Consider the following 24,929-nt stretch of genomic DNA (forward strand, 5'->3'; position numbering starts at 1 on the left):
TATAAGCATGGCTACTCCAGCTTTCTTTTGGCTTCCAGTAGCATGATAAATAGTTCTCCATCCCCTCACTCTCAATCTAAAGGTGTCCTCAGGTCTAAAATGAGTCTCTTGTAGACAGCAAATAGATGGGTCTTGTTTTTTTATCCATTCTGATACCCTATGTCTTTTGGTTGGAGCATTTAGTCCATTTACATTCAGTGTTATTATTGAAAGATACAGGCTTAGAGTCATTGTGATGTCTGTATGTTTTATGCTTCTAGTGATGTCTCTGGGACTTTGTCTCACAGGGTCCCCCTTAGGATCTCTTGTAGGGCTGGTTTAGTGGTGACAAATTCCTTCAGTTTTTGTGTGGGAAGACCTTTATCTCTCCTTCTATTCTAAATGACACACTTGCTGGATAAGGGATTCTCGGCTGCATATATTTTCTGTCTAGCACACTGAAAATCTTGTGCCAATTCTTTCTGGCCTGCCAAGTTTCAAAAGAGAAATCAGTCACGAGTCTTATAGGTCTCCCTTTATATGTGAGGGCACGTTTACCCCTTGCTGCTTTCAGAATTTTCTCTTTATCCTTGTATTTTGCCAGTTTCACTATGATATGATGTGCAGAAGATCGATTCAAGTTACGTCTGAAGGGAGTTCTCTGTGCCTCTTGGATTTCAATGCCTTTTTCCTTCCCCAGTTCAGGGAAGTTCTCAGCTATGATTTCTTCAAGTACCCCTTCAGCACCTTTCCCTCTCTCTTCCTCCTCTGGGATACCAATTATGCGTATATTATTTCTTTTTAGTGTATCACTTAGCTCTCTAATTTTCCCCTCATACTCCTGGATTTTTTTATCTCTCTTTTTCTCAGCTTCCTCTTTTTCCATAACTTTATCTTCTAGTTCACCTATTCTCTCCTCTGCCTCTTCAAGCCGAGCTGTGGTGGTTTCCATTTTGTTATGCATTTCGTTTAAAGCATTTTTCAGCTCCTCGTGACTGTTCCTTAGTCCCTTGATCTCTGTAGCAAGAGATTCTCTGCTGTCCTCTATACTATTTTCAAGCCCAGCGATTAATTTTATGACTATTATTCTAAATTCACTTTCTGTTATATTATTTAAATCCTTTTTGATCAGCTCATTAGCTGTTGTTATTTCCTGGAGATTCTTCTGAGGGGAATTCTTCCACTTGGTCATTTTGGATAGTCCCTGGCGTGGTGAGGACCTGCAGGGCACTTCCCCTGTGCTGTGGTGTATAACTGGAGTTGGTGGGCGGGGCTGCAGTCAGACCTGATGTCTGCCCCCAGCCCACCGCTGGGGCCACAGTCAGACTGGTGTGTGCCTTCTCTTCCCCTCTCCTAGGGGCGGGATTCACTGTGGGGTGGCGTGGCCTGCCTGGGCTACTTGCACACTGCCAGGCTTGTAATGCTGGGGATCTGGCGTATTAGCTGGGGTGGGTAGGCAAGGTGCACAGGGGCAGGAGGGGCAGGCTGGGTAGGCTTAGCTCGCTTCTCCTTAGGTGATCCACTTCAGGAGGGGCCCTGTGGCAGCGGGAGGGAGTCAGATCCGCTGCCGGAGGTTTGGCTCCGCAGAAGCGCAGAGTTGGGTGTTTGCACTGAGCGAGCAAGTTCCCTGGCAGGAACTGGTTCTCTTTGGGATTTTGGCTGGGGGATGGGCGGGGGAGATGGCGCTGGCCAGTGCCTTTGTTCCCCACCAAACTGAGCTCTGTCGTCCGGGGGCTCAGCATCTCTCTCTCCCTTTGTCATCCAGCCTTCCCACTTTCTGAGCAGAGCTGTTAACTTATGACCTCCCAGACGCTAAGTCACGCTTGCTGTCGGAACACAGTCCGCCCGGCCCCTCCGCTTTTGCAAGCCAGACTCGGGGGCTCTGCTTGGCCGGCGAGCCGCCCCTCCGCCCCGGCTCCCTCCCGCCAGTTCGTGGAGCGCGCACCGCCTTGCAGCCCTTCCTACCCTTTTCCGTGGGCCTCTCGTCTGCGTTTGGCTCCGGCGACTCCGTTCTGCTAATCCTCTGGCGGTTTTCTGGGTTATTTAGGCAGGTGTAGGTGGAATCTAAGTGATCAGCAGGACGCGCGGTGAGCCCAGCGTCCTCCTATGCCGCCATCTTCCCTCCCTCCCCCTACAACAAGTTTTTTCAGTACAACCAAAGCGTTTGTTATTTACTTTGAAGCAAAAATTTCAACATAACTAGGGATTTATTATATACATCAAAAACAGAACAATTCTTAAAAAGACACATACCAACAGACTCCTGGGAAGTTAATGTTTATAAGTAAGGCCATATTGATTCAAGTTAGCAAAAGTTGGGGATAAATACAATTCTCCTTTTCAGGTTAGGTTTTTAGTAGGTTTTTCCCTAGTTCCTTTGCCTTTCCCCTCCATTCACTTTAATGCTCTTTCTCTTTTAAAATCTATACTAAAATGTCTTGAAATTTTTAAAAGCTAACCATCATGTGTAGTGACCAGAGCCCTTAAGAACAAAGTTAAATTCAACCCACAAATATTAGTTAGTGAAATTACTCTGGAGGAAATCACACAACTAAGAACCAAAGCCATTTGCCCATTGCTCCATTCCTATGTACCTACTATTCCAAAGGATTAAATTCCAATTCCTTCAGTGGCTGATGAACTGGGTGACTATTGGGATAACTTACTTGCAAGCACAATCACTGTCCTCTGTGGGATATGGTCTCAAGTCCACGTCAGATTGAGACTAAGATGTGGTAATGATGGTCAGTTTTAGTTAGCAAGGAGAGTTCATTATTCATGGTATCATACACTTCTTTCCTCTCTCGTGACTCCTTTAATGATCTTATATTTAATTGTTTACATTTTGCTTCTCTGTTAACTTATTGATAAACTTATTGAGGGTAGGGATGAGTTTTCTAGTTATATTCTACTGCCTAGACTAATACCTGATAAATACTAGATACTCAAAATATTTGTTGAAGTAAACTTTTATCTAGTTTTTCTTTGCCTCCTAAAGTCTTATATTAATTTATTTACATTGTAGATGCTGAGAAAAACTCTTAGAGGGTCTGAAAGTGAAGAACTGGAAGTAACACCTCAAGTGCCAACTTTGGTACCATTTGGGGATGTGGTATGTGTGACTAATCCTTAGTAAACCTGTACAAATTATTTCTTATTTTATGTGAAGACTAGTTAACATTTATTATTTGATTATCAAAAAGTATATGTAGAAAATATTTCTGATAACATATTTGTGAATTTTTCATTTTTTCATTGAGTTAGAAAAGCATTCTAATCACTGAAATTAGGGAAAACATCTTGATTCACAGGCAAAAAAAAATGTTTTCTAATTCAAAAACTGAATTCCCAAACTCTAGGTACATCAGAGTCACCTAGGATACTTATTCAAAACATTGATTCTTGGCCCCCTCTTAAAATCTGCTAACTTGGAATCTGAGAATGGGGCCTAAGAATCAGTATTTTTATTGTGCTTGTCAAGTGATTATATTGTCAGATTTAGGAGCCTTTGAGCTACAATTTGAAAATTGACTCCACGCCTCTTCCTTATCCCCAAAATAGTAAGTCCCAGGAACAAAAGGGAAACACGCTCATGAATTATACATATACACACAAACACACAGGTAGGATCTAATGTCTACGCTGCGAAGTAGAAAAATCTGTTTTTTCTTTGGGGTGCTATGGAGTATAGGACATGAGGATCTATGTATATTTAGAACTGCCAAATGTGGAATTCTTTTACAGCCGTCTTTATTTGTGAACATCATTAGAATAGTTAATGGGTATCAAGTGAGAGTTTCTCTCATCTCTCTTCTCTAGATCCTATCATATACTGTACATTTTTTTGATTAAAAATATATGATGAATTTAACACCACGTTTTTTTGGGAGAAAAAGTAAGACTGTATTAATATATACTTTTTTCTTTTTCTTTTTCTTTTACAAAATGAGCATTCATCCATGTAATTATATAGCACTTTCCTACATCACAATGAAAGTTGGAGTATAAGCCTTCACTGTCCAAATCTAAACTTAGAAAAAGACTCTTTGAAATGCCTTTGGGCTGTAAGCATGTCCATTATTGTTGACATAGTCACTTCTGTAATCCATACTCTTGAATAGGACTTCTACATTTCTTTAGAACTGGTATTTTGACTTCATTCACACTTCCTAACTTTGTAGTTTGTATTTGCCTTATTTGAATTACATATTGTTAGACATTAATAAACTTCTCTTAAAAGTCAGTTGGAAATATCTGACAGATGTTTGGCATGTGATAGCTCCTCTCAGTGTAGGATTTGTCACATCACTTTCTTTTTGAAACTTCTGTGACTCATTCTGAGGTATTTGGCAAGGTTTGTACATGTGTCTGCAATGATAATTATATTAAAACACTCTATTCCTCATTCTGATAGATCCCTTTTTCAGAAAAAATGGTGAAAAAGCTATCTTAAAATTGGGCACATAAAGTGCTTTAGTGAACACCCTTCTTGTTGCTTTACTGTTCTAATGTGTGTTGGGGGGTTGGGTGAAAGTGTTGACATGGTTAGTGCTTTGACCCACAGATGGGTCTCAAAATCTGTGGCAACATATGTTACCCATAGCCTGTCAATGGGCATTATTATATTTTTGCTCGTTAAATATTTTTCTGTACTTGAATAAAATTTTTTCTTTTTTATGGTTCTGTTATGTAAAAGTATGAAGAACTATTGAAATATAAAGAAAGTTAGGGTAGTTGTTCATGGCTTCATGTTGAAACACTTGGCAGGTAAGCAATGACTTATGGCAGAATGTTAAAGCGTAGAATTATACAATCTAGAATTGTAGCTATACTTGCCTGTTTTACCTACTTCATGTATAACTCCAGTTTTAAGAAATAAAAACAGTTTGGGGTGCCAGGGTGGCTCAGTTGGTTAAGCATCCAACTTCAACTTCATGATCTCACAGTTCGTGAGTTTGAGCCCCGCATTGCACTCTTTGCTAACAGCGTGGAGCCTGGAACCTTCTTCTGATTCTGTATCTCCCTCTCTCTCTGCCCCTCCCCTGCTCACACTCTGTCTCTCTCTCCCTTCTAAATAAATAAACATTAAAAATTTTAAGAAAAAAAAATTCGTGGGATCACCTATGGAAGTACCATTTAAAATCCCACCTAGATTGTGTAATACACATTATACCCCTTTGCATTGGAAAACTTTGAATTTTCCCTTTAAAATAACATTTCATATCTATGTTTCCTTAAGAAGTAGACCACAGTATTATCTTCTCAGGATTTCATCATTGACATACTGTAGTCTTCTAATTAAATATTGAATGCTAATTTTTTTCTGTATTGTTTTAAAGCCATTCCGAATCCTTAAAATTACTTATATACATTTAAAAATACCATTGGGCCATATATTTTGTTTCACAGTGTTTAATATAATATTGCAGTTGTTTTTACTTGGTTTTTAAGACCTAATATGGATAAATGTATTCAGCTAATAATACATAACAGTATTTAAAAATTCCTGTATTCATTTTATATTTGGTTTCATGCTTAAACACAAGATAGAATTTTCTTTAACATATAGAAACAACTTGTACAAGAGAAAATGAATGTTTCAGAGCCCTTGGCACAGTATAGTGGATGAATGATTGTCGAATGAATAAAGTGGTTTTAGGATACTAGATAAAAAAGCTTATCTGAAGCAAGGCATATTTCTTCTTATTATATTCAAGATGCTACATTTTGTCAGTTTTCACCTAATATAAAATAACAATGATTCGAAGAGTGATGGTTGGATTTAAGTTAATAATGATCCTCTTTTTTTTTCTTCTTTGTGTTCATTTTAGTTTTACTTTGCATAAATCCTGCCTATATTTCTTCTGTATTTCTGTTTTCTGGTGTTTTCCATTAAATAGATATTTCTAATGAGAAACTATTTTTTTTTTAGAAAAACTAGCAAAGAGGAGCTTTTAAAAATATATATGGTTTGGTTTAGAGTAAAATGGAAAAAAGTTAACTTTTAAAAACTCATGTGCTATGTTTTTATTTTGATTGTTTTTAGGTTGGCTGCCTCGCTATTCATGTAAAGAACTGCAGACATTTCACGCCTAAGAGTATCCTTTCTTTTGATTTAAGAAACATAGCATGATCATGCATCTGTTTCAGTTAAACATTGCTACATTACAAAACACTCCAAGACTTAGTGGCTTAAAACATTAACTATTTTATTATCAATCACTATGTGCATTCACTAGGTGGCAATTCTGCTTCACATTACACAGCAGGTGCTGCAGTCATCTGGCAGTTCAGAAGGGCTGGAATATCTAAAATGGCTCATTTACATGTTTGGTGCTTTAGTGAAGATTCCTGGAAGACTGAACTTAGCTGGAAAGCTGAAATGGTTAGACCTTTCTCTCTTTCCATGGAGTCCCAAGGGCTTGTCTTTTCATCATATGTTTTTTCTGCATTAATTTTGATTTTTAAAAAATATCACCTTAATATATTATTTTGATTACTAAAGTTTTTGGTGTCCCCTTAAATTTTGGACCCTGACTGATGCCTCTCTTACTCTGTCTTAGACTCAGCCCTGGTCATGTCCACTGCATTTTAAAGTAGTCACAGGGCCAGACTGAAGAGTAGAGGAAAATAATCTCCACTTTTTGATGTGCAAAGTGACAAAAAAGCTTTTCAGCTATCTGTAATCCACCTCAATCACCATATAAATTAAAGGAGAATTATATATCTTAGATGATAATACTAATTATTTCTAAGGAATAATTGTGCTGTTTAAACATTGTTTAAAGGATTTAATTTATCTTGGTGCCTTTACTTAAATGGATTTCTCATTATTAGATTTATCATGACATAAAACCAGTCTTGTTATGAAGAGTTTGTGTTTGTCTTTTATGTAAAAGTTATTGAAGAGAATTCTATACAAAGAGATTTTAAAATAAAATTAATTAAATCATAAAAACAAAATTGTTTTAATTCATGGAGTGCTATGAAAAATAAAAATATTGTATAGTTTTAATAAGTATATAGTGAAATGAATGAGAGAATAGAAAACTGCTTTAAATTTTGTTGTCTTAATGTTAAAAATAAATTACTCTCAAGTGACTTTTCTGAATTTTTGAATTTCTACATAATTATGCTTAGAGAAGTTTTTAACTATATATTTCAAATGTTTAATCACCTTAATAACATATAGAAACATTTGCAAAAAATTATAATGGAAATGTGAGGATAGAAATATAAATGACTAGTATATTAGAAATATTAGAAAATATTAGAAGTGACTAAAGAATAAGTAATCTTCCTATTTGTGCCTACTATTGATGGGCAGAAATACTATTTTTAAAGACTTTTAAAATTGTTTAATATGCCCTACAATTATCCTATTTATTTGCTTAATTCTTAGGTTTCATCTGAATTGTTTAATGAATTAATTATATAATGTGTTATTGTACCATTACAATATAATTTGCTTCCTAAATATCTGTGTATTTTCAGTTGGTTTACAATATTACAGTAATTTGTTCATTCGCATCTCTATAAACAACATTGTAAAATGTACAAAAATGTGTAGCTTGCTACCCCAAAGTGATGAGAAGAACACTATAATTAAGTTTGATGACATAAAGTATTTTTCCATACAGGTAATGTTAAAGTTCTCTTCTAGATATAAAATTGCCTTTTTACAGCTTCAAATAATTTACACTAATTATGTTCTTTTTTTTAGGGGATGAGAAAGAAGCAAATGCAGTGTCTTTTTATTGGATATTTTACAGTATTCTATTTATATACCATGGGCTATATTGGTGTTTTTTAAAGAAACAACTTACTGGAAAATTCATAATCTTGAGGTCTTCTTTCCTAAGATCTTAACTGTCTGAGGTTCTGAGTGTTTATCACACGTGCATTTTTCTCTGTCTTGCTCTTCTCCTCTCATCTGCCCTCTTCTACCCGGTCTTAGCTTGGGCTGAAATAACAAATTACCATAGATATGGTGGCCTAAACAACAGTCATTCATTTCTCACCTTTCTGGAGGCTGGGAAGTTCAAGATGAGGGTGCTGGCAGATCTGGGGTCTGGTGAGAGCCTGCTTTCTGATTCCCTGATGGCCATCTTCTCATTATATAGTGACATGGCAGAGGGAACAGAGAGATTTTTATGTCTCTTAGAAGGGCACTAATCCAATTCATGAGGGCTCCACCCTTATGACCTAATTGCCTCCCCTACACCCCACCTACAAATACCATCACACTGGGGAGAAGGCTTCAACATATGAATTTTTTTTTTTTTTAATTTTTTTTTTTCAACGTTTTTTATTTATTTTTGGGACAGAGAGAGACAAAGCATGAACGGGGGAGGGGCAGAGAGAGAGAGAGGGAGACACAGAATCGGAAACAGGCTCCAGGCTCCGAGCCATCAGCCCAGAGCCTGACGCGGGGCTCGAACTCACGGACCGCGAGATCGTGACCTGGCTGAAGTCGGACGCTTAACCGACTGCGCCACCCAGGCGCCCCTTCAACATATGAATTTTGAGAGGATGCAAATGTTCAGTCCAGAGAGTACCTTTTTTTTTTTTTTATTTCCCTCTCTCCTTTCTTCTTATGTAAACTAAACCCTAATTGTTTTTTGCATGGATTAACTTATTTAGTCTTTATAACAACCCCTCAAAGTATATATACTCTTATTATCATCCTCATTTTACAGATGAGAAAACAGGTAGTTAGGTAAAAGAACTTTCTTAAGGTCCTAGAACTAGTAAATAGTGGAGCTGGGAATGGAGCCAGTCTGGCTTCAGACTTCACTTTATTAAACTTCCTCTCACACCAGAGCTTGCTATGCTAAGAGTTTGCTTCTTTTTACAGTTAAGCTTCTTAGAATCTTAGGGGCACCTGGGTGGCTCAGTCAGTTAAGCATCACGAGCCTTAATTTCAGCTCAGGTCATGATCTCACCTTTGGTGAAATTGAGTCTGGCATTGGGCTCTGCGCTATCAGAGTGGGATTTTCTCTCTCCTCTCTTCCTCTTCCCCTCCCTGTCTTTGCCCCTCCCCCTCTCTCAAAATCAATATATTTTTTAAAAAGCTTCTTAGAATCTTAAATGTATCTCAAAGTTTTCTTTAAAACAAGCTGCACTGTTTCATTCAGATGTGGGATTCATTGATTAGTTGTTAGTCCTAAAAGTTTTATGACATTGGTTAAATTTTAGTGAAATCTTAGAACATTTCTTCCGTGCTGTATATTTTTTAACCTAGTTTTAATCTTCAGAATTTTATTTTGCTTAAGTCTTGAGTATTGAAGATAGTTTTTTAAGCATAGTTTACAAAAAAAAAAAAAACAAAAAAACAAAACCATGGGGTACCCGGGTGGCTCAGTCAGTTGAGCATTCCATTCTTGATTTTAGCTCAGGTCATGATCCCAGGGTTGTGGGATCAAGCCCCACATCCAGCTCCATACTGAGCATGGAGCCTGTTAAGATTCTCTCTCTCTGCCTCTGCCCCCTCCCCCACTTGTGTTCTCTCTCTCTCAAAACAAAACAAAACAAAACAAAACAAAACACACACACACACAAAACAGGCATAGTTTTGTTAAAGGTAACCTATACTATTTCTTTTACTTTGCAAAATAGTTTTCCTGAGCTTGCCAATTTTTCAAGAATTTTGTGGATGTATGTCCACTTAAATAAAAGTTGAAATTAGCACTGGAAAAATAATATAAATTAATAGGGTGCTTATCTTTATAAGCATAATAAAAATCTTTTTCTTTATTTAAAGTTTTTTTTTTAATGTTTATTTTTGAGAGAGAGAGAAAGAGAGCACAAGGAGGGAAGGGGCAGAGAGAGAGAGGGAGACACAGAATCCAAAGCAGCCTCCAGGCTCTGAGCTGTCAGCACAGAGCCCAACATGGGGTTTGAACCACTAACCATGAGATCATAACCTGAGCTGAAGTCTGATGCTTAACCAACTGAGCCACCCAGGTGTCCCGAAAATCTTTTTCTTTATTTTAATAGGAGCTGTTAGTTTGAGGATATTAAGAGAAGAATTTTAATGGAATTCTAATAGAAAGTTTGGGAACGACTTAGTAATAACTACATAGAAAACTGCACAAGGGAATGAAGATAAAAAAGCAAAACACATATTAACTCTAAGAAAATTAAGAAGTGATAGAGAAAAGGAAATATAATCATTGTAATTATATTGTTAAACCCTGAAAAATAGTTACATATACACAATAAACACTAAGTATTAGTCTAACAAAAAGTATGATCTATAATATATTGGAGGAATGAAGGGAAAAGAAATGTAAAATCTGTCGGGGAGGGTATTGAGCTAATATTTTTCCTCTACAATAAGCAATTAATTGATAGTATCTAAAACTACAAAAAAATCACTTAATATAAGTATGTTACTTTGAAACTTATTTCATGACGAAAACCAGAGATATCCCTTTAAAAGCTTGAAAGGTGGCTTTTGAGGCTTTTAGGGGGTGGATAGGGCAGTATTCTAAAATTAAACCCAGGATTTACTTTATAGAGGTATGACTGAATGACAACATGGAATGGAGAGACTAATGCCATTGAGAGAAGGGAACAAAGGGATACACTACATAGGGCCACAGGGGAAGTATCAAGATGGTCAGGAGACAGAAGACAGAAGTGAGGAGAGAGTGAAGGCTAAAACCTCCATTGGGATTTATTTGAGAAAGCAATGCAGGAGAGGGTTAAAAATTTAGGATTGGCTCGCATGACTAATTCCCATAGGCGTTTGGCTGTAGGGGTAGTCTTTAGTTGCTTGGTACCTGGGCCTGGGATGATTTAGGGCAGGGGAAATATTGCCTCCCGGTGAGAGTTAGATAAGGAGTAGTTAGGGCTAAATTTTGGGATTGGTTTGCATATGAAAGATAGTCTTCTATCTAGCTAACCCCTTTTCTATCTCTAGGAATTGGTTAGCTCAGGAAGAGAACATCTGTCTCTGGCCAGCAAGCTTTTTAAGATGTCAAAACATCATAAAATAGAGGGAAAAAAAAGATTAAACATGGGAGGAAAACAAAGTTCTTATTTGTTTCAACCATTGTAGAACTATTTGACTTTGAAACTATGTATCACATAACTGGGATAAAATAAAAGAATACATTTTCTACTTTAGGACTTGAATTTGCTAAAGCTTACAAAATAGATCTAGTTAAAAACAGAAAAAACAACAACAACAAAAGGAATAGTAAGTGGCTTTAATCTAGTTTTTAGGCTTTTTAAGGCTTTTTCTAAGGCTTTAATCTAAAAAGCTATTAAGTGATGTTAAAACTCATGTTAAAGAATAAATACTAGTGAATTTCTGACTTGGCCATGCTGGAGTAACTGATATCAGATGTACTCTTCTGCTCTAAACAGCTATAAAATTGAGTAACTTATATGAAGGAACTATTTTCTTATATTTAACTTATATATAAAGTTCCTTTAACTTATATTAAAGGAACATTTAACAAGGGAAATTGGAGAGCTGTAATCCTTAAGAGGAGGGAAGCAGAAGTGAGCCCCACATTTACAACAGCTTTCTGTCTGGCAGTGAATCTGGCATAAGAAACTGAAACCCAGGGGTACTTGGGTGGTTTAGTGGGTTAAGCGGCTGACTTCGGCTCAGGTCATGATCTCATGGCTCCTTAGTTTGAGCTCTATGTCGTCCTCTGTGCTGACAGCTCAGAGTCTGGAGCCAGCCCTGGATTCTGTGTCTCCCCTTCTCTCTGCCCCTCCCCTGCTCATGTGCTTATTCTCTCTCTCTCCTTCAAAAAATACATTTAAAAAATTAAAAAAAAAAAAAAGGAAGTGAAACCAAAGAGTGAGTGATATTGCTTGGTGGAGGAAGCAGAGGCTGAGAGAGGAAACAGATGAGAATTTGGGGCTGCTAAGGTGGCTGGAATTTGTAAGGTGGGGCACTGGAGAGGATGGAGGAGCAGACAAGGAGCCCCAGAAATCTGTATAGTTATTCCATTTAGGTCCTTGGTTGGATCCTATGGTGTGCATATGCAAAGGGAATTTCTAGGAGAAATTACAGAGAATAGATGCTGGGGAACTGAGAGCTGAATAGAGATTTCAGAAATCACAAATTCAGAGTTATTGGAGTTTTATGCAGCTAACGTGGAGAGATTTTGTTGAACATTACCAGTATTAATCTGAGATCACAGAAAGTCCAAGTGTTAGGAATAAGGATCATGTCTTAAAAGTAAGGGTTAAAACCCCGGTACCATGGACAAAGGCTGAGATAGGCCCATCATCGAACCAAGCTGTCATAGAATCAAGATGATCTGCCAGCAATTAACTGCCTTCCAGAAAAAAAAAGTCAAAACTTAGTAAGGGAAGATATAAAAACCCAGAGTGTCTACTGTATAGCCATTATACAATACAAAGATGCTGCTCATGAGGAAATAAAACCAACAATAGAAGTAAACCCACAGGTGACCCAAATGTTTGAATTAGGAGACAAGAACTTGATAGCATCTGTCATAAATGTGTCAAACTGGAAAAGGAGGACCAAATGGATGATCACAATGGGAAATTTGAAGAAAATGGAAAATTTAAAAACCAAATATAATTCTAGATCTGAAAAATACAATATTGAAATGAATTCATTTGAAACATTCTGGACAGAGCAGAAGAAAGGATCTGTGAATTGAAAGATAAGTTAGTAGAAATCATTCAAATTGTAGTTCAGAGAGAAAAAAGACTAAAAAAACCCAGAAGAGACCAGTGGGCCATATCACTCAATTTACAGATGTTCAGTTACATCCCAGAAGGAAGATATTTATTAGAGTATTTAGTATTTTAGGTTTTTCTCTGCTAAACATTTTCTAGAAATAATGGAAGACATCAATCAGTAGATTCAAGAAATTCAGTGAAGCTCAAGAAAAAGAAGTACAAAAATGATCATACCTAAGTATATCATAATAAAACTGCCAAAAACCAAAAATAAAGAGAAAATCTTAAAGGTAGCCAGAGGGGAAGAACACAGCATGTTTAGGTGAGCAACCATAAGAGTAACAACAGACTTCTCATCAGAAACAATGGAGTTCAGGAGATAAAGCAATGCCATCTTTCCAGTGCTGAAAAAAAAAATCAACCTAAATTTCTAAATCCAGTGAAAATATTCTTTAAAAAGATGGTGAAAGACAAAAGCTAAGAGAATGTGTATCTAAAAGACCTGAATTATAATAAACCTCAAAGGAAGCTTCAAGTTGGAGAGAAATGATCCTAGATAGAAGCCCAGGTGCATAGGAAGGAATGAAGAGCACTGGTAATGGTGAATATATGGGTAAAAATAAAAGACTATTAAAAAAGAAAAGACTTTTTAAAATGTTTTCCAAATTTTGAATTTTTACGTAAGGGCTAAATACATTTTTGGTTCTTCAAAATTCCATCAGTAAACAAATTTACATATCATAATGTAATATGTATTGAATACCTCTATAAACCATTGAATAGGGCACCAGGTTGACTCAGTTGATTAAGCATCCAGCTTGATTCCAGCTCAGGTCATGATCTCACAGTTTGTGAGATCAAGCCCTACATCGGGTTCTGCATTGGCAGTGTAGAGCCTGCTTGGGATTCTCTCTCTCCCCTCTCTCTCTGCCCCTCCCCCACTTGCTCTCTCCCTCAAAATAAAATAAAATGTAAAAAAAAAAACCATTGAGAACTGCTAGTGAATAATTAAAATTTTCTATCAAAACATAATCACATGATTTCACAGTAAATTACCTATGAATGTTGTATATTCATTCTGGTCCTGAATTAAAATATCTCATAATTTACAAATTCTTAAGATCTTGGTATTCTCTTTCTCAGAGAAGACTTTGTTGATGATTGCTCTACAGTAGGTCCTACAGTGATGCTCTATTACAGATAATGATGGTCACAGTGTAACTCTTCCATTTATGTGTTGACCTCCTTTCTCAGTAGCCTGCAGGCTCCCCATGGTCAAGGGCTTTACCTTACTATGCTCTATTATATCTCTGGTGCCTAGAATTCATTAACATTTAACAAATACTTATTGAATTAAAATGTATTTTTTCCAGAAAGCCAACAATTTAATAAAGGAAACATTTTAATTAAAAAAATCGTTCTCTGAAAGACTACTAATTGTTTAAAACAAAATAATAATGATGAATGGTAAAATTTGTAGCATATGTAGAAGAAGAATATATGATAAGAGTAGCACAAAGAATGTGGAGAAGAGGGAATCCCTGTGCACTGTTGGCAGGAATGTAAATTGGTGTAGCCACTATGGAAAACAATACGGAGGTTCCTCAAAAATTAAAAATAGAATTACGATATGATCGAGCAATGCCACTTCTGGGTATATATCCAAAGAAAACAAAATCGCTATCTCAAAAAGACATCTGCACCTCCATGTTCATTGCAGCATTATTTATAGTAATCAAGACATGGAAACAATCTAATTGTCCATGGGTGAATGGCTTAAAAAATTTGATACACACACACACACACACACACACACACACACACAGAGGAATAATATCCATCCATAAAAGGAGATCCTGCCAGTTGTAACAATATGGATGGACCTAGAGGGCATTATGCTAAGTGAAATGAGAGAGAAAGACAAGTATTGTATGATTTCACTTATGTGTGGAATCTAATAGCTCCAAAAAAACAACTTATAGTCACAGAGAACAGATTAGTGGTTGCCAGACGTGAGGTTTGGGGAGTAGGCAAAAGGGTGAAGGTGGTCAAAATGTACAAACTTCCAGTTATAAGTAAGTAATAGCATGGTGACTATAGTTAGTAATACTGTATTGTGTGTTTGACAGCGCTAAGAGAGTTGATCTTAAAAATTCTCTCATTACAAGGAAAAAAATTGTAACTTTGTGCTTATGAGCATTAACTAAATTTACTGTGATAATCATTTCACAATATATACAAATATCATTATGCTATACACCTAAAAGTAATGGAATATTGTATGCCAATTATATTTTTAAACAAATATTTTTTAAAAGTCCCTAGACTGGAGAATAATGAGATTTTTTTTTCTAATTAGCAAAAGGGTTTGTGAATCTTAAAGGTCACATAATAGTGGTATGGTGTTACAGAGCTCAAGGTTGGGAGAGAATTCCAAGTTGAGATGATGGTATACGTTTTATCAGTAAGTTAAGGAACAAAGACTGAAAAGGATGTTGGATATCTTTCGATATTGGGTTTTTGGATTACCTAGATTTGCTGGATTGGATATTGGATTACCTTTTATAAGATTGTTTCAGTAGAGTGTTGAGGCTAAACTTTTGTGTAGAGTTAAAAAGAGAATGTAGGCAGTGCATATTTCAAAACACTGTAATTGATGTTACATATAAAAAAGATCTTGGTTTTTGTTGACATTAAGGTATATGTGACTGTGAGATTGAAAAGTTATAAAGCTAACAATATATGTAAACATCACTAGGTTGTACACAAAAGTACACAAAAGTATAGTTTATGGATGTATTTATTCAGAAATTATACCTGAAATTCAAACTGAAAATTTAATAATTCTTTTTATATGTGTTTTGTATCAAGATTCCCAGGCGTCAGGATGATGAGCGGAATAATATTTACTTGGAACTGATGAGATATGACAATACAGAAAAATATCCTTTCTTGTTAGGGAGTGTTCAGGTACATCTTTATGAAGTAATTCAGGTATGTATCAAAGTTATTTTTTCACCTTGGTATCACACTGTCCAGTTGGTGTTTGTTATTATTTATCTGTCTCTGATGAACTCCTTGTGGTTTATTATCTACCTTCAAACTCATGTGCTTAGGAAACAATATCTCCCTTGGGCTATATTTAAAAAAACAAAAGAGTTTGTAACAGCATAATATTTTTAAAAATTTATTATGTAGAAGGGCAGTGATACCTAAAAGACTAATGAGCATGTTTTATTTTTTTTTCTGGAATGTTTTTAAGCAGGACTCAAACCACAAACTCTCTTAGTTGACAGCGCAAATTTCACTTCTTTATCCTTAGCTGGGCTGCTTTCTGTCTGCCCTGTACATATGTTGTTTAGGGGTCCGCCAGAGTTTGGGACGGGATTTATACACAGGATTTCTGGTTTCTTCTCTCTTGCTTTCTCCTTTGTAGGAGTACCCTCTCACTTTCCAGCAGCCATACTGCTCTGAACTCGAAGGAAGAGAACTCACTGATTAGTGAACAAATATAAACAAACTTAAGGATTTTCAGAAATATTCCTTAGGACACAAAGCAAGGAAGCCTTCAAAGACTAATGGAGTTAGATCAAAAGACATAGGAGCCAGATTCCAGGGACTTCTGTTGGCCAATTTCAGGATAATTTGAACATCCAAAAGACCATTACAAATTCTGAATGAGGAAAAAATCCATAAATCTTGGTGATCTTAAAAAAAAGAATAGGGGAAGAAAAATGGAATTTTAAAACTTTCAAACAGAAGAATGCCAATTAGTAAGTGTAGGAAGAATGATAGAATTACAGATTGACCATTTCTGCAGTTCTTTTTTTTTAATGTTTATTTTTGAGAGAGAAAGAGGGAGGGTCAGAGAGAGAGGGAGACAAGGAATCTGAAGCAGGCTCCAGGATCTGGGCTGTCAGCACAGAGCCCAACGCAGGGCCCAAACTCATGAACTGCAAGATCACGATCTGAGCCAAAGTCTGGCGCTCAACTAACTGAGCCACCCAGGCACCCCTTGCAGTTCTTTATAATGAATGATGATTAGTTCAATCAAGACTTACCATTGCTACTAAAAACATTAGGTAAGGGGTTATTGGGGAATAAAATATTTCCATGATGCCACCATTAACAGCCTACAGATTAATTGTTGCAAAGGGCAAAAGATGCCTCTACAATAGAGCAATGTTGTGGTTACTGCTTTAACCGAGAGCTTGAACTTAGTATAAGTAATTGTGGACAATTTAACATTGTATGCTTCCTATGGTGGTACAATATGAAGTATACAGCATTACCTATGAATGGTTCTCATCAAAAATGTTTAACCCAAATTTAACAAAGCAGGGTCTAGATCTAACTTTTAGTTTATAGGAATTAGGAGATAGGGAAAAAATTAATACCATGTTGATATAAGATAAATACATAATGTGGACATACCAGCTTAGATTCCTTAAAAAGTTAAGGTTATTAAAAAAAAATAAAGATGGAGGTAACTGTTCTAGATTAGAAGACATACAGCTTTGATTGAATACAGGTTTGAAAAAGATAAGTTATAAAAAGACCTTCTTGAGACAATTAGGAAAATTTTGAATTTATATCACGTATTAGATAAAACCCTAAAATAACTGTTAATATTCTGAAATGTAATACTGATATTGTGGTTACATAGAAGAATGTCCTTATTTTTATGGTACACAAGGTGAAGATTTAACATTCTGGTATAAAGTGACATGATGGCTGCAACTTACAAATGTGCATACACGCAGATAAAGCAAGCGTGGCAAAATGTTGAAACAGTTTTTAACAGTTGTTAAATGTTTGAACTTGTTTAATCTAGGTGTAGGGTGTGTCGATAACTTATTGCTGTAGTCTTTCAGATGATCTATATGTTTCAAAGTTTCATAATGAGAATTTGGGGGAAATCAGCTTTTTCAGAATATTAACAGGCATCAGACAAAGGAGGAGAGCATACTGACTAATGAATAAGAGTAAGCAGTTGAAGATTCTCAGAAAATTAGGGGGGAAGGATCTTGGAAATGACTAAAATTTCCTCTACTATATAGCAAGTTATGCATCAGAAAAATGTATATTATTAGTCACATTTTGTTGAAGGGAGTAGGGCATTTGGACTATAGTTGTATGTGTAAACTCAGTATTTTTATGATGATAAAAATTTTTAGATGAAAAATATGACTCACCATCCCACAATTGTAATATAGCATTTCATTTCTCAGAATTTCATTCCACATCTTTTTAATAAACATAAACAGAAAAATAGAAAATATAAAAAGCACCAAATGCAAATTATAGGACTGAAAAATACAATATCTAAAATCAGAAATTCATTTGATGGATTTAGCAGAATAGAGATGCCAAAGGAAAGACTATTCTTTTTCCTCTTAATTTCTTTTTTTTTAATGTTTTTTAACGTTTATTTATTTTTGAGACAGAGAGAGACAGAGCATGAACAGGGGAGGGGCAGAGAGAGAGGGAGACACAGAATCGGAAGCAGGCTCCAGGCTCTGAGCTGTCAGCACAGAGCCCGACGCGGGGCTCGAACTCACGGACCGTGAGATCATGACCTGAGCCCAAGGACGCTTAACCGACTGAGCCACCCAGGCGCCCCTCCTCCTAATTTCTTTAAGATATATTACTACTTAAAAATATAACCTTCATACCACTTTGGGGAAGATACACAAATCTTGCAGTTTTATAGGTTCTATAACCTTGCCTTGTGTAGTTTATAATGTTTGTAAATGTAATGCATATGACAACTATAGCATAAAGGGTAGGTAAGGGGCGAGCTTTAAAGGACCTATAAAATTATGGGATTTGTGTATTTTTCCCAAAGTGGTACAAAGTAAATGTAATCCAGTTGAAGTTCCTATGCTGTCACCTGGTTCAATCTCCTGCCCTTCCCCCGCCCCTGAAATATAATAATTATCTTAAACTGTATTTATTGCTTTTTTCCATAGTTTTACTACTTATATATAGTTGCAAACTAATATAATTTGTTTCTAAAATATTATGCTTCTAAGATCAATACAGGTAATCTCATTTGCTGGCGCTCATTATCTCTCTGCTATATACTGTTCCATGTGGAGCATTTCTCATTTTATTTGTCTATAGATTTGTTGATGGGCATTTGAATTGTTTCCAGTTTTTACTATTCTCTCTGCTGCGATGAATTTTCTTGAACGTATCTTCCAATGCATATCTGAAAAAGTCTCTACATTATGATGAATTGCTCTCTATGAGTCTCTTTGATGTATTGCTACATCGTATGGTAAAGAGACCATTATTATTTAATGGACACAGTCATCAAGGAAAGCAATTTTGGTTATTTTGGGATTTCCCCAAAGAGCTGTATGATTTTAGCTGTGGTGTGTTCAAGATATTCTGTTTCTGTATAATATCTGTCAGCATCCTTCTATAGGAACTTCTACCTTAATTAAGAATTGTGTCATTTTCCTTATTAGAATTTCTCAGTTACTCACTTTTGGTCAAAACTAAGATCCCAGAAGTACAAAGCTGACCATAAGTACTTTGGGGGTTTTTGTTTTTAGTTTTTGTTTTGATACAGTTTTATTAGCTGGATGTTGTCTTGGGATGATGACTGTATAATAATATTTAAACATCTGCATATCAGACAATAGAGGAAAATAAGAACTATGCAACAATCACAAATGTAATAATAAATTTTTTGAATCCACTTTGTATCCAGCCCTATTGAAAGTAGGTCTAATGGGAGAGTTAAGTCCCATGGATGAATTTGGCCCACCTTAAATAGACACGTAGCCTTTAAAAACAAAACAAAACAAAACAAAACAAAATAAAACAAAACTGTTCTTTTGAGATAATTGTAGATTCAGATGCAGTTGAAAGAAATAATAGAGATCCTTTGTATCCTTTACTCAGTTTCCTCTGATGGTAACATCTTTCAAAACTATGGCACAGTATCTCAACCATGATACAGAATGTTTCCACCTCTACCAGGATCCCTCATGTTGCCCTTTTATAGCTACATCTACTTCCCTCCTGCCCTACCCCCTCCTTAACCCTTGGCAACCAACCACTAATGTTTTCCTCCCTTATTTAATGCTCTCATTTCAAGGATATTACATAAATGGAATCACACAGTATGTAACCTTTCATGGTGGGTTTTTTCACTCAGTGTAATTTTCTGGGAAGTCATCCAGGTTGTTCTGTGTTTCACTAGTTCATTCCTTTTCTGCTATTGAGTAACACTACAGGGTGTGAGTGTACCACATTTTTTTTTTAACAGTTTGCCCATTGGAGGACATCTGGGTTTCCAGTTCTGGGCTGTTCTGATTAAAGTTGTTATAAACATTCATGTATAGGTTTTTGCGCAAGTGCAAGTGTTCATTAATCAGATAAATTTCTGGTTTGTAAGATAGTTGCATGTAGAGTCATTAAAGAAACTGTCAAACTGTTTTCTGGAGTGGCTAGGCCTTTGTACATCTTCATCAGAAATGAATATGCAGTTTCTCAGCATCCTCATCAGCATTTGTATTGATGCCATTTTACAGTTTAGCCATTCTGATAGGTGTGTAGTAGTATCTCATTTTGGTATTAATTTGTAGTTCCCTAATAACCAATAATAGTGAACATCTTTTCATGAAGGCCTCTTAATTTATTAATGATTCTACTTTTCCTGAAGTGTTTACCTGGGTATAACAGCATGTGCAGGCTACTGTGTAGATAGACTCTACCACACTGGAGAATAAAAGGTCAAGGAGAATATTATAATCTAGAATTATTCTAGTCAACAAATTTATGCTGGTTTGTCTGATCTCTAAAGCTTGAGCTGTATCATTTGAGTCACATGCAGGGGTAAATTATAAACCATTTGTTTTAGTTCTAGAACTGCTAGCTAGGGTAGAATTTGTCATGCGGACTGGTCAAATTTAGAACTTGGATGAATTGGGAAGACCTGATGACCAGACCCAAACTACAGATCATGTTTAGAAGCATGGAAGGGCCATTTTAGTGCAAAACAGTTATTCCACAGGTATACATGAAGAGGCCGCAAATGTATTGTTATGATTACCAGTTATTATCAATTACTTTCTGAATATAATTGGCCTTATTGCGGAGAACAAAGACCTTGAGTTGAATTTTAAAAGTCACATAATAGGTTCTACATAGCTTTGTAAAAAAATGATTGATCTGTAGCTTGTATCATGAATCCCTTGTTTCTTCTCATCCCTGATACATCTTGCATTCCTTTGAGGCTCTGGGAGAAAACAGAAACATCAGCTAATTGTTAGGGCCTAGGGTCCAGTTAAGGCATATAAACATATTGGAATTTATAATATTCCTGTATTGATTATAAAAGGAATGCGAGTAATAATTTTGGGATGAACTCTGGTACTACTTTTGACTATTGGTTTAGCTATATGATCCTTATCAGATAAGCCTAGGACTAGGTGATAAACAGAAAGATGGGTAGTACTGTAATTCTTTGAGAAAGTCAAGAGAGAATTTGAAGGTGTAAAATATTGTTAGACTAATGCCTTGTAAAGCATCATACCTTTGACTATCTATCTCTCTATACCCTTGAGTAGTTTAACATTGCCCCCACCTCCACCCCACCCTGCACTTTCCCAGACTGGGCCTAAGCCCAGTAACTTGCTTTGGGCAGAGCAAAACCAATTTCAGGACAGGTTGCCAAATAGCTCATTGCCACACATTGAAACTCACCAGAGGAGCTGAGTGAAAGCAAGCCTAAAACTCAGTGTATTTGAGAAGCACATTCAAGATGAACATATTAATTGGCTCCAGTGAAGGCTTAATTGGCAGATCTCAGTGAGACCTAGAGGAAAAACTCAAAGATATTACCATAGTTGAAAATATGACTAAAAGTTTACTTTATATATGAGGGAGATGAATCACTCTGTAGGTCAAGTTCTGTCATCAAAAGCAGAGGCACAGTTTATAAAAGGGAAGAAAAAAGCAGTCTTGAAACAATACAGTATTTCCCCAGTCCCCACTTTGGGAAAAGGGATGCTATCAAGAGTAAGAAGCTATAAAGAGCAGATTGACAGGATCATTAAGGAAATCTATTTCAGTTATTTGCGAATTTTCTGAGAAATCTTGTGACTATATGAAGAACATATATGATATGCTAATTCTATGTGAAGTCGGCCATGTACCATCAGATGTTATTTCCTTCATTATAATGCTTCACCAGGAACTGAGAGGGCAGGAGTTAAATAGGTTCTGCAGATTGCTGGGTTTTACAGGTGGTGAGGATGTATGAACCAGGTGCTAAAGTTTTCACTAAATGAGAATTATGACCAGAATGTCTGAAACACATGCCAGATAGCATGAAGCTTAAAAATGGAAAACTGCTTATATCTATGTGTAATAATATGATCTAGGAGCACTAGAAGGGGAATGTGGAGGATGCTGCTCCACCTCCTGGTCTTGAGGTATGTGGGCCTTCACTTGAGTCTATGAGGGAAACAGCATCCTTAGTGGTAAGCCAAGTCTTAGGTAAAGAGGAAATGTTTAGTGGAGCAGTTAAAGATGGGAGGTTGTTTGTTAACCCTGGGATGCTGGATTAAATGGGAGGACTGATAGCACGGCAGAGATGATGAGAGGTGGTGAACAAGGATACCCAAGGTTTACCTGGTTAAAAAAATGCCAACAGTCCTGACGATGAGAGAAGCAGCCCTATCATGAGTCAGCTTATCATGCAGATTTTTGTTAAACCCCACAAAGGAGTGCAGGCGTGGTCCTTTAAGACTTGGAGAAAGGGGAACTATGACTAGCAGAAACATTTTGGTCTAAAACATAATGTAAATATTAACATTTACTTTTGGTACAACCTAGAATTTTTATTTTCTTCCAAATATTCATTATAATTGTATTTAGCTATTAAATTAACATGTGCATTAAAAATCACGATCTGATTTTCCAAAATTTATGAGTTAGTTTAGATTACATATGGATGATTATATGAGTGACTCTGTATTTGAGAATTTTATCATTTATTACTTTTTTCCAGAAAGGGTGCTTTATTGAAGAATTTCAAATGTTGAATAAAAACATAGTAAGAACTTTACTGAAACTTCCAAAGCTTTGTGCACATACTTAACATTTTTTATAGCTTTGCTCTGATATAGTTTTAACCTCTGATAGTGTTTCCATTCTCTTTGTTACTCTACCAGTCACTATTTGAATTCATAGAAATTTATTAAATAGAAAGAACAATATTTGCTCACAAAATCTTCATCTCCACCTTTTTGTTTGTTTGTTTGTTTGTTTTAAATGCTGCTACCTTACTGCTAAATGGTGAACAAGAAAATTGAAATCATTGGATAAGAGAGTAAAATATCCTAGCTGCTTCTTTGACTATTCAGCTTTAATTGAGGAAATATTTTTCTCCTTGAGGAGTTTCTGAAGAGTTGTTTACAGTTCTCACTTGAATTTCTTTTTAAGTGCTTAAAATTATTATTTTGATTAATTGATCTTCTATTCAAAGAGACTTTTGCCAATAGCTAAAACAGGGACAAGGAACATAAAGAAGAGAATGATGGACATTTGAGGTCATAACCTCTGATACCCTCCTTCATTTCACATTTGAGCAAGCTGGGGTTCAGAGAGATGAAATCACTTGTCTGAATAAAATTTTTATCTGAAAATGGAAGTGGAGATAGGAGAAGTGTGAGTAAATACTTTAAAACCATATGCATGTATGTTCATATATGTATCAAGGTAATCCTATTAATTATAAATTGAAATTTTCTCTTTAACACTCATATAATATTCCTTAACATAAAGTTTTTAACATTTCAGGAACTCCATAGATTCTTCTATCGGGGTTCCTTGGGTGAATTTTTTTGTTTTTTAATCAGGATGTATTAATGCTTTGGTTTTTTAAACATAAATTTGTGACGTAAAAATATTAGTTGGCTATCACTTTTTCATTAAAATATCTTTCTGATCAATAAAATATTTGCCACATGTTTAGTTTATCTGCAGGGTGGAGGTGGAATTTATGTTCTCCTATGGAAACTTTGGTTATGGATTTTCACATCAGGTTAGTTCCTCTCTTTTAAAAATTATTCTATAGCTCTTTAGTCAAATCTCTTCTGAGCCTCTGTTCAGTTTGATAAATCCTTTAAAATACATATTCTTTTTAAAAAATGAAATAAATATTTTTAAAAGAATGCTGTTTTTCTCCTACCTAAGGATAAAGGAAACTACCATTTTTTATTTCCGTGTACATTTAAAAATAATCTTTATTCAAAACGCCTTTATCATAAAACTTTGCTCTTGTGTCTGTGTTGTCATTGGGTTAAAAACAATTATTTTAAGTATGTAAGAAGTGTAGATTTTTGTATCTAAAAATACTTATTAAAAATGGAGTAATTAATTGTATTCACATAACATTTTTTACTCTGGTCACATATGTTCCTCCCCCCCCCCCCCCCAGTTATTTCAATATTTGGTGTTATTTTAGCCTTCCTTCATTTATCAAGAAAGTAGTATTTTCAAAGAAGTTAATCTTCCTAGCTTTGGCCTGACCCCTTTAAATTCATTACATATATCCATGTTCCAGTGGAAACTTTTGTACGTTAACCTGTGCCCTGTTCTTTTATTATGTCCTTAGGCTACATTTGTTTTGAAATAGCTCTTGATATACCTTGGTATTATCACAACTTTGGGGCGTTTATAAATCCAGTGCCATCAGTGGTGCTGTTATATAGGGGATATGACCTGTATACTTTGCATATAATCTTTCATTTCTGTTTTTTGCTATTTTTTTATACTCTTGGGTTTTTTTTTTTTTAAATTAGGAATTGAGAGTAGGTACATTATTCTTATTAAATAAGTCTATTGCTGTATTATCCCTGGTAAAATGTTATTCTAAAATTTTGCCTATGGTATATCATAATAGTTTTTAATGCATTTTGAATCAGAAGTGATATACAGAAGAAAGCACTAGACACAATCTTTTTTTCATCTTTTTTCCTTCTTTCCTTTGATTTTTCTTTCTTTTCCTTCTGCTTATTTATTTTCTTGTGAATTGGCCCTTATAGGGACTTCTGTTTAGTCCCTTTTGTAACAGTTTATAAGCACCAACTTCAGAGGTAGATTTTGTGTCTGGATATAAGTAAAACATGTGGCAATCACATTCGTAGGGGATACCCTCTTTTCAGATAAGACTAGGCAAGTATTGTTTTATGTAAGTGGGCTCTACCAAAAACATGGAACAGAGGTATTAGGTGAAAAAGAGTGGGAAA

General features: G+C 35.7%; 1 protein-coding gene across 9 annotated transcripts in view; it reads left to right on the forward strand.

Moving 5' to 3' along the window:
- C2CD6 (C2 calcium dependent domain containing 6) overlaps positions 1-24,929 on the forward strand; it is a 187,190-nt gene that overhangs the window by 45,848 nt on the left and 116,413 nt on the right. For 5 of the 9 annotated variants that reach the window (XM_047873176.1, XM_047873185.1, XM_047873177.1 and 2 more), the window contains 6 exons: positions 3,005-3,091; positions 6,026-6,077; positions 7,474-7,619; positions 15,529-15,651; positions 22,688-22,732; positions 23,654-23,722. In XM_047873176.1, coding sequence (XP_047729132.1) covers positions 3,005-3,091; positions 6,026-6,077; positions 7,474-7,619; positions 15,529-15,651; positions 22,688-22,732; positions 23,654-23,722 — 522 coding nt within the window. Of the gene's footprint in view, positions 1-3,004; positions 3,092-6,025; positions 6,078-6,207; positions 6,365-7,473; positions 7,620-15,528; positions 15,652-22,687; positions 22,733-23,653; positions 23,723-24,929 lie in introns of those variants that run through there. The other 4 variants (XM_047873178.1, XM_047873179.1, XM_047873183.1 and 1 more) reach the window with 4 other exon arrangements.

This window comes from Prionailurus viverrinus, chromosome C1 (genome assembly GCF_022837055.1).
Source record: "Prionailurus viverrinus isolate Anna chromosome C1, UM_Priviv_1.0, whole genome shotgun sequence".
NCBI classification, from domain to species: domain Eukaryota; kingdom Metazoa; phylum Chordata; class Mammalia; order Carnivora; family Felidae; genus Prionailurus; species Prionailurus viverrinus.